Here is a 13,352-nt window from a genome sequence, read left to right as displayed (position 1 = left end):
AAAATAATAAAAAATTTAAAATGCAGTTCAAAACAAGTTTCCATGTGCAACCATCAGTTTGACAAAAATAGGAAGGATCGATGAATCCAGCATTGCTGGTAGTTGAGGGAAAAAGGCACTCATACTGGAGGTGAATTTTTGTAGCGGGTCTAAAGTTTTCTGTAGGCTTACTCTTGAGTCAGGTTTTCCATTGAGAATTGCACACACAATTAGGCTGTGAGCCACATCTAAGTTTATGGCCAGAGGACAGGAAGTAGAACTTCAAAAGTCCCCTTTTCACACCTGCTTCATCAGAATCAAAGTGTAGAGAAGATTGTTAATGGAACCTGGGTGGGATTTCCTGTTTCTATTCAGACCGGCACAACTGAAGATTCTATTCTGAAAAGATAAACTTTTTTTTTTTTTGAAACAAATTTAAACTTACAGAAAAATTACAAAAAAATAAAAATAGGTCCAGGCATGGTGGCTCACACCTGTAATCCCAGCACTCTGGGAGGCTGAGGTGGGCAGATCACTTGAGTTCAGGAGTTTGAGACCAGCGTGGCCAACATGGGAAACTGCATCTCTACTAAAAGTACTAAAATTATCTGGGCGTGATGGCGGGTGCCTGTAATGCTAGCTACTTGGGAGGCTGAGGGCAGGAGAATCGCTTGAACCCAGGAGGTGGAGGTTGCAGTGAGCTGAGATCGTGCCGCTACACTCTGGCCTGGGAAACGGAGTGAGACTCCATCTCAAAATAAAAAAATAAGTAATAAAAATAAAAATAGTACAGTCACATACACCCTTACCCAGATTCACCTGTTAATATTTTGCCCATTGCTTATCCTTTGTGCAGTCTCTGTATCCATAAATGCACACACTCCCACATATTTGAAATAGGATATATTGTAAAAGTGACTTACAGAGCTAGAAAGATCCTTATGTTGCCTTAATTGGTAGAATATCTCCCTGCAGCACCATGAGAAAATGAGTATTCCTGGTTCAGAGTCTTGAATAAAAAGATATCCATTATTCAGCTAAACTAAAATTAGGAAACTATTTTATAATCTTTATTCCCCAAAGACATTAAGCAAAGTAGGATGAATTATTTTGCTAGCTGGTTGCATGTGCTGTGTCTCTAGCTTGGGGTCTGGCAGGCAGGTGATGTATCTCTAATCTAGAAGTGGTGGGAGAGAGGCATTGGGTGGAGAAACATTACAGGGGCCTCTGCCAGGACCCTCCTCCTGCTCTGTGGCTTCTCAGAAATGTAGGTTGATCATTGGAACCAAAATTGTTCCATACTGGCCCCTTGAGGAGTCTTCCATTCAGTCGCTTTTCATTGTCCTTAGCTGAGCGCCTGCTCCATGCCAGGTGGGTTTCTCCACTCAGAGAACTGGAGTCCCCCGGGAACTCTGCCTGGAGGAAATGTCATTTCCTCTTCTCTGTCCCTTCTGCCTGTCTCCTGGGAAAACTAAGTCCCCAGGATTAGAGAAGGCAGCATCAAAGAAGAAAAGAGGCTGAGCCTTGGAGGGAGGGAGGAAAGAAGGAGCTGTGGTAAAAAGGAAGGAATGAAGGAAGGAAGGGAGGGAGCAGGGAGGAGCGAAGGAAGGAGCGAGCTGTGGAAAAAGCTGACTGGGGAAGAAAGGAAGGGAGGGAGGAAGGAGGGAAAGAAGGGAGGGACAGAAGGAGGAAGGGAGGGAGCGAGGAAGAAAGGACGGAAAGGGAGGGAGGGAGAAAGGGAAAGAAGGAAGGGAGGAAGGGAGGAGCGAGCTGTGGTAAAAAGCCAACTGGGACCTTTGGGGGATCCTGGGAAAGATGAGAGACTTAGCCTGGCAGTCAGTTCTGAGGTCCCCTGGACTGCACAGCTGAACAGAACAGAATCACAGTATCTTGGGTTTAGTAAAGGAGGGAGCCCAGGGAAGGAATTCAAATTGTGAACATTTTTAGTGGGTTCATGCCAGGAGGAGAGAGGCAGCTCTCCAGCAAGATGAGGCAGGTGGGAAGTGGTGGTGATATGCTGAGGACCTGGGCCAGGGTGACAAATTGAGAATGGAAAGGGGGCTTATTTAATGGTAACAGGTAGCCCTGGTGACCCCAGACACAGAGTGGGAGGTGGGAGGGGAGGAGGCCCAGCCAGCTAAAGTTTTGAGACTGGTTCAGATAGCTGAGATAAGCCTGAGGGTTTAGTAACCAGAGGATATTTGGGAGTGGCGCTAGGAGAGGAATCTGAGAAGATGGCTCTAGAGTAGAACTGTTTGCCAAGGAAAGAAAAAGGGGAGAAAAGAAATGAAGTGCAAGGAGAAACTTGAGGATACAGAAAAGGGTGCTTAGAGCTAAAACCTGTGCTGTTGCCAATAGTTTGCTGGCAGAGAAATTCAAGGGGCAGTAGGAAGTCCTACTCCTTTCGCCCTTGCAAAATACTGACTTCTGGGCAGGGTGGGGCCTAGTAAACTTGGGAGCACCCCTAGTCTGAGGGGCTCTTTGTTTTTTTCAGACAGAGTCTCGCTCTGTCGCCCAGGCGCGATCTTGGCTCACTGCAAGCTCCGCCTCTGGGGTTCACACCGTTCTCCTGCCTCAGCCTCCCGAGTAGCCGGGACTACAGGCGCCCGCAACCACGCCCGGCTAATTTTTTGTATTTTTACTAGAGACAGGGTTTCACCGTGTTAGCCAATGGTCTCAATCTCCTGACCTCGTGATCTGCCCGCCTCAGCCTCCCAAAGTGCTGGGATTACAGGTGTGAACCACCGCGCCCGGCCTGAGGGGCTCTTTGAAAATGTAAATTGCTCACTGGAGACCAAGTGGGAAACCCCATGGCATATCTTCCAATTTAATAAAGCCCTAAAAACAGTCCCTGGAGCATAAATGTTAGCTATTATTATTGCTTTAGCCAGCTGGGAAGCACAGGTGTCTGGGAGGAATGAGGGCTGCTTGCTTCTGTAAAAAGTGAGTCAAAGGTGCAGACCTGGTGAGGTGCATTGGAGGCCAGGTCTAGCCGTTCATCATTGTGAAGGCTGTGGAGAATTTGGGACCATAGGCTGAAATGGCAGGCTATACAATTCTAGGCTCTCATTTCTGCCTGCTATTTATTTTGACCTCTCTTATTTTCCCCAAAGTCATTATCCGTGAAACCCTTAAATGAACCAAGGCATCGTGTGCTTATCTTGGAGGCAGCAGCAGGGAGAGAGCGGCAGGCACCTTGGTCCCACCCTGTAGCTGTTTGCAGGGCAGTTCCCTGGAAGGCAGTGGGTGGGGGTGGCTGCCTACAAGGAAGACATGCAGCCTGGCTGCCCTGGAGCAGGAGCTGAGGGGCATTTGAAAGGGAGGGGGAAAAGAAGCAGAAAGGCGGCCGGGCGTGGTGGCTCACGACTGTAATCCCAGCATTTTGAGAGGCGGAGGTGGGTGGATCACTTGAGCTCAAAAGTTCAAGACCAGCCTGGCCAACATGGTGAAACCCTGTCTCTACTAAAAATACAAAAATTAGCCGGGCATGGTGGCAGGTGCCTGTAACCCCAGCTACTCAGGAGGTTGAGGCAGGAGAATCGCTTGCACCTGGGAGGTGGAGGTTGCAGGAGCCAAGATCGTGCCACTGCACTCCAGCCTGGGCAACAGAATGAGACTGTCTAAATTAAAAAAAAAAAAAGAAATGCAGAAGGCTTCTGAGGTTTGCTGACTCGGTTCCCTGTGCTGAGGTGCCAGCAAAGAGGATGAAGCCTAAGAAAGGGTTATTGGACTTGGCAGTGAGGGTGTTATTAGGGACCTTTGGGAAATAAAAAATTGTTTTCTCCTGAAATACAGTGCAGAAATATACAACATTGCCTCTGAATATATTCTAAACAGTTGTGCCTCATTCTGTGCTAGAAATGTGTCCTAGAAAATTGTGGTGATATTTTTAAACATGTTACAGGAACCCACTGAGTTTTCTTTGTATACCATTTATTACTTGTTACACTAAATAATATCCAGAGTATACATGAAGTGGCTTTTTGTTAGAATTGTCTCATTGGAGTGCCGTGTATTTACTTCATAGACACTGCAGTTCTTTACAACAGGAAGTCAGACTTAGGACCAGCATGGGCCATCTCAGTGAATATCATCACCAATTAAGTAGGCAGACTTGTGGGAAAGTGTGGTATCATGATTTTATTTCTAACTTGGGTGGAGATTATTTGGTTAAAGGAAAACGCAATCATATGTCAACACGGAGTGCTGCACAGACTTGGGGAATGAATGGGGTGTGCGGCGTCCCTCATCCCCTCAGGCGAGGGCCTTCAGGAAGATGGCATATTTTCTGGTGTTGAGAATGGTGGTTATCCTAAAGAGACCCTCACTGTCTGCACACAGGTCAGGGCCCTTTGAAGTACGAGCAGACCTTGAGGAGTCCATGGAATTTGTGGATCCCGGAGTTGCTGGAGAATCAGATGAGAGCGGAGATGAGCGTGTCAGCGATGAAGAAACCGACCTGGGCACAGACTGGGAGAACTTGCCTAGTCCCCGGTTTTGTGATATCCCTTCCCAGTCTGTGGAAGTCTCCCAGAGTCAGAGCACCCAGGCGTCCCCACCCATCGCGAGCAGCAGTGCAGGTGGGATGATCTCCTCTGCAGCAGCCTCGGTGACCTCCTGGTTTAAAGCTTACACTGGACACCGTTAACGAGCATGGACCAAAACATGCCAAATCTGCATCAAGAAAGTTCTTTTCCCACTACACTCTAGTAAACATTTTCTGTTTAAGTTAAGATAGTGCCTGGAACAAAGAGGTTAAAGTGGTTTTTTTTTTTTAAGCAGGGAGACAAACATTTCTATTTGTCAAGTGGCCTACAATGGTGACCAACATGCTTATGATAATAGAACAGGGGTCGAAGGTCTTTCTACCCAGACCAGTGTTGGTGGAAGGAGGACCTGTGCGTGTGGCCAGTTCTGCCAAGGAAGCAGTTGATTTGGGTTCCCTCTGGGCCCGGGCCACTGGGCCCACAGACATGGGTCAGCGTGCCGGTCCTTGCGGTGCTGAGACTGTTCCTGACACTTTAAGTTTTAGAGGTTGGTTGAATCACAAGAGGTGATTCTTGATGATTAGGACATGAAAGATAAAAGCTCTTTAATAAGAGTTTTTCTGCCATTGTTTTTTGTATGAGAACCAGCAGGCAATTTGAAATTTCTTTCTAATTTGGTCCTTTGATTTTGTTTGGGAGAAGTGAGTTACATGTATTTTATTCATGCTGCTCTGTCGTAGTTTGTCAGACATTCCTGTTTTTCTTTCCCCCACACACCAAAGAAAGTGAAAGTCTTTTTCTTTAGGACCCACATCCATAAATGGAAGAAATCCTGGCTGCAATAATGTCGAGAGTTTTTAACTATTTTCTTGTATTCTGAAGGGAATTAAGCTTATTCTTACCTAGTTGATTGAATTCCTGCCATCCACACTATGAGCATTTTGAAATTGAACTTATCTTTTCTGGGTGAAAATAAGTCATGAAGGTCATTCCCTTATGTAAGCTCAATGCCTGTCTGGGCACAGGGGAAAAGCCACTTAGTTAAGTGGCCTCTGGTCATTCTTGTGGTATCCACTTTCTTTCTATGGGAGTGAGTAGGTGGCAGGTGTTTTCAGGGGAAACCATCCTGCTTGTTTCCCCGAACTCTTTGTTGCTCTGAGGACACAGCTTTGCTCAGAAATGCAGCACAGATCCTTACGGCTGACGCTGCTCTGCTCTGTTCTGGGGAAAGCACAACATAAATAATTTCCCAGCCGGACGCAGTGGCTCATGCCTGTAATCCCAGCACTTTGGGAGGCCGAGGCGGGCGGATCTCTTGAGGTCAGGAGTTCAAGAGCAGCCTGGCTAACATGGTGAAACCCTGTTTCTACCAAAAATACAAAAAATTACCGGGCGTGGTGGCGCATGCCTGTAATCTCAGCTACTCGGGAGGCTGCGGCAGGAGAATCGCTTGAACCAGGAGGCAGAGGTTGCAGTGAACCGAGATTGTGCCATTGCACTCCAGCCTGGGCAACAAGAGCGAAACTCCGTCTCAAAAAAAAAAAAAAAAAAGAATTTCCCTCACCAGGAGATCATTTTCAGCTCATGTGTCTTGTCATTCTTTTAGTGACAATCTTACAAGAAAACTATAAGGAGGCATTATGTACAAATATGTAAGTAGTTTATTTTTAATAATTGTAAAAAATCCTATGTAACAACTACCAAAAGAAATCCTATGAGAGTCCTAACAGGCATTATTACCATATCTTATGTGATTGGCATGATAGCACCTCTGATAAATCATTCAGAGGTTTGCCATGCCCCAGCTTCTTTTCTCATAATGATAATTATAGTTGATACTTTGCCTCCAAGTCCAGGGTGCTATATAGCTTTTGCTAATGGTATATTTGGTGTTTGGTATAGTTTTGGGTAGAGTTACAGAAGGGAGAGTTTATTTCTATCCGGTAGTCACAAATTCCTTGGCTCTATGAATTTTCCATGAAAGGAGGAAGTAGGCTTTTCTCGTTGTGGGTAGTCTTTTTTTTTTTTTTTTTTGGAGACAGAATCTTGCTCAGCTGCCCAGGCTGGAGTGCAGTGGCACCATCTCGGCTCACTGCAACCGCCATCTCCTGGGTTCAAGCGATTCTCCCGGCTCAACCTCCCGAGTAGCTGGGATTATAGGCACCCGCCATCATGCCCAGCTAATTTTTGTATTTTAGTAAAGACAGGGTTTTCACCATGTTGGCCAGGCTGGTCTTAAACTCCTGACTTCAGGTGATCCGCTTGCCTTGGCCTCCTAAAGTGCTAGGATTACAGGCGTGAGCCACTGCGCCCGGCCCCTTGTGGGTTCTTCTACACTGCTGGGATCTCTGTTTTAAGTGCTCAGCTTCATGATTGATTGCTGGGTTTCCATTTTCCCATCCAGTTCTGGAGTTCGTAGAGAGTGAAGATGGTAGGCTTGAACAGATACCAAATAAACTTACGATCTTGTAAGAGTTGTCTAGCTACTTAAAACCCTCAGAAGTAAGAGCTTACTCTCACGAGTTGTAAGAGTGGGATTTGGAGCTTGGTGGTGGAGATTGACTTCAACTGAGAGATGCGCAATAGTCATGGTTTTCTTAAGCCTCTTATGAAACCATGAATGTGAGATGAAGCTAAATAGAATAGAATCCAGAGATCACAAACTCATCTAGAGTACTTCCACAAAATTTACAAAGATGTGGGAACTTTAGGGATAGGATATATTTTGTTGTTAATATCAACTAGAGGCACTTTACGTAGGGTTAAATGATCGAACCCTTTTGTGGTTTTGAAACACCAACATACTGGCTTACACTGCTGAAATATTTTGGGTTTCATTATTTTGCACTGGATCCACCCTGTAAATACTCTTAAGTATACATTTCAACCACTGTTTTTTCTACTCTTTTTGCTGCTCATTAAAATCTTTCATGTAGGTGCCAGAACCTTATGTAAACAGCTTTTTAAAAAATTGAAGCTGGTATTTTGTTTAAACAAAAAGCCATAGAACTTGGTCATGTTTTCCATTTTAAAATGATTTATTGAAACAAGGTAATACTAATAAAAACCCACAGGCACCAAACAGGCTGCTTAAAATGGTCTGTTAAAGACATTTTTTGGTTATGGAATATAACTAAGAAAAGTTTTGCACATCTGTAAGGGGGAAAAACAGTATATGACCATTGGGTAGAGTGGACGGGACTCATGTAAGGACTCACTTAATTTGGAGAAGAGCATTCAGTGGCATGCTGTTAGAGGACTAGTGTCTGAGAATCTCCTCACAGTATCATGTTGCAGGAATTCCTCATTGCTCTGCAACTTCCAAACCAGTTTGAGTCATACAAATGTTTTCTAAACTTTTATTGTATTACTGCAATAAATCTTTTAACAGTACTTCGCTAATGTGTATGTATGTCTTTTTCAAACTGTTCATTTGCACTGCTACATTGAGGGTAGCAAGAATGAGATTGAACCCTGGGGTACTTTATACAAATTATAGAATAAGTTTGTAGAATTTTTTTGCCAGGTTAGAAAAAATGTTAATATATTTTTTAAAATTATGGATCATGGTGGTATTAACAATGATCTTTCTCAAGCTGAGAAGCTGGTTGCATACTTTCCCTAAAGACGTGTTTTTCTTTGGTAGCCATCATTTGATGCATGTGGCCTACAATGACCTAGTTTTGTGCAACAGACCCCTGGGGCAGAGGGCCTCTAGGATGCCCACGTGGAACCTGCCAAGACTTTCTTCAGGACAAGAGGAAAAGGGAAATGTTAGAGGGAACCATTCACATGCCTGAGTAGCTTTGGAGAATCCCTCCCCAACCCAATACCCCTTATTTTTTATAACTAATTTCTCCCAGGTGGGTAGTCGGCGGTACCCTTCAGATTAGATTATTGTAGAGAAGGACCACCTGCAGGTGGTGGAAAGCTACCAAGAGTGACTACTGTGGAAGAGCCAGGCCAGCCAGGATACCTCCAGGAGCTATTGCCATGGTCATACTGCCCCTTTATCTGGAGCAGAAGGCTGGCAGGCAACAGGAGGAAATAGGCAAGGAAATGGAAGGGTTCTCAAACAGGGTGTGTGCTTTGGTGGCAATGTCCTTCAGTCTTTCCAGGCAGCAGTTTAAAGCATGCTCCCATCTGGTGTTTAAAGGGAGATTTCTCCATCCTGAGTTACATCATGATTGATGCAGGAAACAGATTGGGAGGAATTAAGGATAACTTTGTCATTGGTAGTGAGGAGATTATTTAAAAGTTGCATCAATAAAATGTACCAGAAAACTTGAAACTGGACTCTTGGGCAAGCCATCTGCACGTCAGCCTTGAAACTCAATGAGGAAAAACCACCACCAGCCGACCTCGTAAGAAAATACACTGGAAAGAGTTCACAATCTGCTTAGATAGTTGAAGTGAATTTTTTTTAGGGCTGGGCACAGTGGTTCATGCCTGTAATCCCAGCACTTTAGGAGGCCAAAGGCAGGAGGATTGTTTGAGCTCAGGAGTTCAAGGCCAACCTGCGCAACATAGTGAGACCCCATTTTTTTTTTTTTTTTTTGAGACGTAGTCTCACTGTCGCCCAGGCTGGAGTGCAGTGGCGTGATCTCGGCTCACTGCAAGCTCCGCCTCCCAGGTTCACACCATTCTGCCTCAGCCTCCCTGAGTAGCTGGGACTACAGGTGTCCACCACCATGCCTGGCTAATTTTTTTTTTTTTTTTTTTTTTTAGTAGAGATGGGGTTTCACCATGTTAGCCAGGATGGTCTCGATCTCCTGACCTCGTGATCTGCCCACCTCGGCCACCCAAAGTGCTGAGATTACAGGTGTGAGCCACTGCACCCAGCCGATGAGACCCCATTTCTACAAAAATTTAAAAATTAGCCAGGCATGGTGGTGTGCATCTGTGGTCCCAGCTACTCAGGAGGTTGAGTTGGGAGGATCACAAGAGCCTAGGATGTTGAGGCTACAGTGAGCTGTGATTGCACCACTGTACTCCAGCCTGGGTGACAGAGTGAGACCTTGTCTCAAAAAAAAAAGTTGGGCGCAGTGGTTCACACCTGTAATCCCAGCACTTCGGGAAGCAGAGACAGGCGGATCACCTGAGGTCAGGAGTTCAAAACCAACCTGGCCAACATGGCAAAACCCCATCTCTACTAAAAATACAAAAAAAAATTAGCCAGGTGTGGTAGTGCATACCTGTAATCCCAGCTACTCAAGAGGCTGAGGCAGGAGAATCACATGAAACTAGGAGGCGAAGGTCACAGTGATCCAAGATCGCACCACTGCATGCCAGCCTGGGCGACAGAGAAAGACTCCATCTCAAAACAACAACAACAAAAACCAGAAACCACCAGTGGGATAATCTTTCCTCCAAGAAAGAGTATAGTAAACTAACAAGAGTTACATCAATGACTTTTGTTGTGCCTTTTGTAGGGAGGAGTGAGAGATACTCTGGTGGTGGGAGGGATCTAAAGGAGCCTTTGAATGAATGCTGCCCTTTAAAAAGAGAAAATTAGCTGGGGGTGGTGGCTCACGTCTGTAATCCCAGCACTTTGGGAGGCCAAGGCAGGCGGATCACATGAGGTCGGGAGTTCCAGACCAGCCTGACCAACATGGAGAAACCCGGTCTCTACTAAAATACAAAATTAGCCAGGTGTGGTGGCACATGCCTGTTATCCCAGCTACTCGGGAGGCTGAGGCAGGAGAATCGCTTGAACCCAGGAGGCAGAGGTTGCAGTGAGCCGAGATCAAGATCACACCATTGCACTCCAGCCTGGGCAACAAGAGCGAAACTCTGTCTCAAAAAAACAAAAGTGAGAAAATTGGCAGAAGGTATTTGATGATACTAGTTAAGTGTTGAAAATGGGCTAGAGCCAGTTGAGTAAAAAAAAACTCAGAGGCATTAAGCAGGAGTGTCCAATCTTTTGGCTTCTGTGGGCCGCACTGGAAGAATTGTCTTGGGCCACACATAAAATACATTAACAATAGCTGCTGAGCTATTAAAAAAAAATTGCAAAAAATCTCATGATGTTCTAAGGAAGTTTACACATTTGTGTTGGGCTACATTCAAAGCCATCCTGGGCCGCATGCAGTTCATGGGCCACCGGTTGAACAAGCTTGCATTAAAGAGTCTTGTGGGCTGGGCGTGGTGGCTCACAGCTGTGATCCCAGCACTTTGGGAAACTAAGGTGGGTGGATCACCTGAAGTCAGGAGTTCGAGACCAGCCTGACCAACATGGTGAAACCACATCTCTACTAAAAATACAGAAATTAGTCGGGTGTGGTGGTAGGCACCTGTAATCCCAGCTACTTGGGAAGCTGAGGTGGGAAGATCATGTAAACACGCGAGGCTGAGGTTGCAGTGAGCCAAGATCATGCCACTGCACTCCAGCCCGGATGAAAGAGCCAATTATCTCAAAAAAAGAAAAGGCCAGGTTTGGTGGCTCATGCCTATAATCCCAGCACTTTGGGTGGATCACCTGAGCTCAGGAGTTCGAGACCAGCCTGGCCAACATGATGAAACCCCATGTCTACTAGAAATAATAATAATAATAATAAAAATTAGCCAGGTGTGGTGGTGTGTGCCTGTAATCCCAACTACTCAGGAGTCTGAGGCGGGAGAATCGCTTGAAACCAGAAGGCAGAGGTTGCAGTGAGCCGAGATGGTGCCATTACACTCCAGCCTGGGCAACAAGAGCGAAACTCCATCTCAAAAAAAAAGAAAAAAAGGGTCCTGTGGCATTGATACCTCCAGATCCATATCAGATTGTTCCTGACCTCACCCTCCCTTTGGGTGTGGCATTTTAGCATTTACTGTATGGCTTCAGAAGACACCTGGATTTTGAGGAAAGAACTTTCCTACCCTTTCCAGCAGCTTATTTCCCTAATTAAAAAAAAAAAAAATTGTCAAGACAACATTTCTGGAGTGTAAGCATGTTGCTCTCAATTTGGGAATTAAAGTGCCAAGTGGTTTGATGGTAGATGGAATAGAAACACCTCTCAACCCAAGGCTGATGAAAGAATGATAGGAGCAGAGAGTATCTTCTGTGATCAGCAGTTTCACAGTTGCATTCAAAATAAAGAGGACTAAGTCTAGTATCCACAGGAGGAAATAACTGTTTTCTGGTTCAGGGGCCACTGGTACTGGCTTAAGGGAGTTCTGCTACTCCTTTGAGACATTTTACATTCTTTTTTTCCTTAATACAAGCATACCTTGTTTTATTGCGCTTTGCTTTGTCACACCTCTCAGTGGGTTTTTTACAAATTGAAGGTTTGTGATAACCCTGCGTTGAGCAAGTCATCAGCGCCATTTTTCCAACAGTATGTGCCCACTTCATCATGTCTGACATTTTGATAATTCTCACAATATTTCAAATCTCTTCATTATATCTGTTATGGTGATCAGTGATCTTTGATGTTACTATTGTAATTGTTTTGGAGGCCCACAAACCGTATAAGAGAGCAAACTTAATAAATGTGTGTATTCTGACTACTTCGCCGACCTCCTGTTCCCTCATTTCCCTCTCTTCAGGCCTCCTTATTCCCTGAGACACAACAATATTGAAATTGGGCCAATTTCAATTGAATTGGGCCCTACAGAGGCTTCTAAGTGTTCAAATCAAAGAGTCCCATGTCTCTCACTTTAAATCAGAAGCTAGAAATGATTAAGCTTAGTAAGGAAGGCATGTCAAAAGCCAAGACAGGCCGAAAGCTGGATCTCTTGTGCCAAACAGCCAAGTTGTGAATGCAAAGGAAAAGTTGTTGAAAGTAATTACAAATGCTACTCCAGTGAACACACAAATGATTTAAAAAGCAAAACAGCCTTATTGCTGATACGCAGAAAGCTTTAGTGGGCTAGATAGATGAAACCAGCCACGTTACCTTAAGTCAAAGCCTTACCCAGAACAAGGCCCTATCTCTAATTCTCTGACGGTTGAGAGAAGTGAGGAAGCTGCAGAAGGAAAGTCGAAAGCTAGCAGAGGTTAGCTCATGAGGTGTAAGAAGCTGTCTCTGTAACATAAAAGTGTAAGAGAAAGCAGCAAGTTATCCAGAAGATCTAGCTAAGGTAATTGATGAAGATGGTTACACTAAACAACAGATTTCCAATAGAGATGAAACAGCATCCTACTGGAAGAAGATGCCATCTAGGAGTTTCACAACTAGAGAGAAGCCAGTGCCTGGCTTCCAAGCTTGGGAAGGACGGGCTGACTCTCTCATTAGGGGCTAATACAGCTGGTGACTTTCAGTTGAAGCCAGTGTTCATTTACCATTCCAAAACTCCTAGGCCTGTTAAGAATTATGCTAAATTTACTCTTCCTGTGCTCTGTAAATAGAACAAAGCCTGCATAGCAACACATCTGTTTACAGCATGGTTTACAGATTGTTTTAAGCCCACTATTGAGACCTACTGCTCAGAAAACCAGCTTCCTTTCAAAGTATTACTACCCATTGACATTGTACCTGGTCATCCAAGAGCTCTGATGGAGATATACAAGGAGATTAATGTTTTCATGCACGATAACACAACGTCCATTCTGCAGCCAATAGCTCAAGGAGTAATTTTGTCCTTTCAAGTCTTATTTAAGAAATACATTTTGTAAGGCCACAGCTGCTATGGATAGTGACTCCTCTGATGGATTTGGGCAAAGTCAACTGAAAACTGGGATGGATTCGCCATTCTAGATGCCATTAAAAACATTTGTGATTCATGGAAAGAGTAAAAATATCAACTTTTTTTTCTTTTTGAGACACGATCTCACTCTATCACCCAGGCTGGAGTACAGTGGCATGATCTCAGCTCACCGCAACCTCCACCTCATGGGTTCAAGCAATTCTCCTGCCTCAGCCTCCCGAATAGCTGGGATTACAGGCGTGCACCACCATGCCC

At 44.9% G+C, this 13,352-nt stretch overlaps 1 protein-coding gene across 1 annotated transcript in view; it reads left to right on the top strand.

Moving 5' to 3' along the window:
* Positions 1–7,859, top strand: part of ATG14 (autophagy related 14) — a 47,558-nt gene extending 39,699 nt beyond the window's left edge. The window contains exon 10 of the mRNA XM_003267724.3: positions 4,321–7,859. Within this exon, the coding sequence (XP_003267772.1) occupies positions 4,321–4,627 (307 nt within the window). The 3' untranslated portion in view covers positions 4,628–7,859. The remainder of the gene's footprint in view (positions 1–4,320) is intronic.
* Positions 7,860–13,352: the final 5,493 nt, after the last annotated feature.

The sequence above is a fragment of the Nomascus leucogenys genome, chromosome 1a (assembly GCF_006542625.1).
Source record: "Nomascus leucogenys isolate Asia chromosome 1a, Asia_NLE_v1, whole genome shotgun sequence".
In the NCBI taxonomy this organism is placed as follows: domain Eukaryota; kingdom Metazoa; phylum Chordata; class Mammalia; order Primates; family Hylobatidae; genus Nomascus; species Nomascus leucogenys.
The sequence above is the reverse complement of the archived record's forward strand: the minus strand, read 5'-3'. Positions and strand labels throughout refer to the sequence as shown.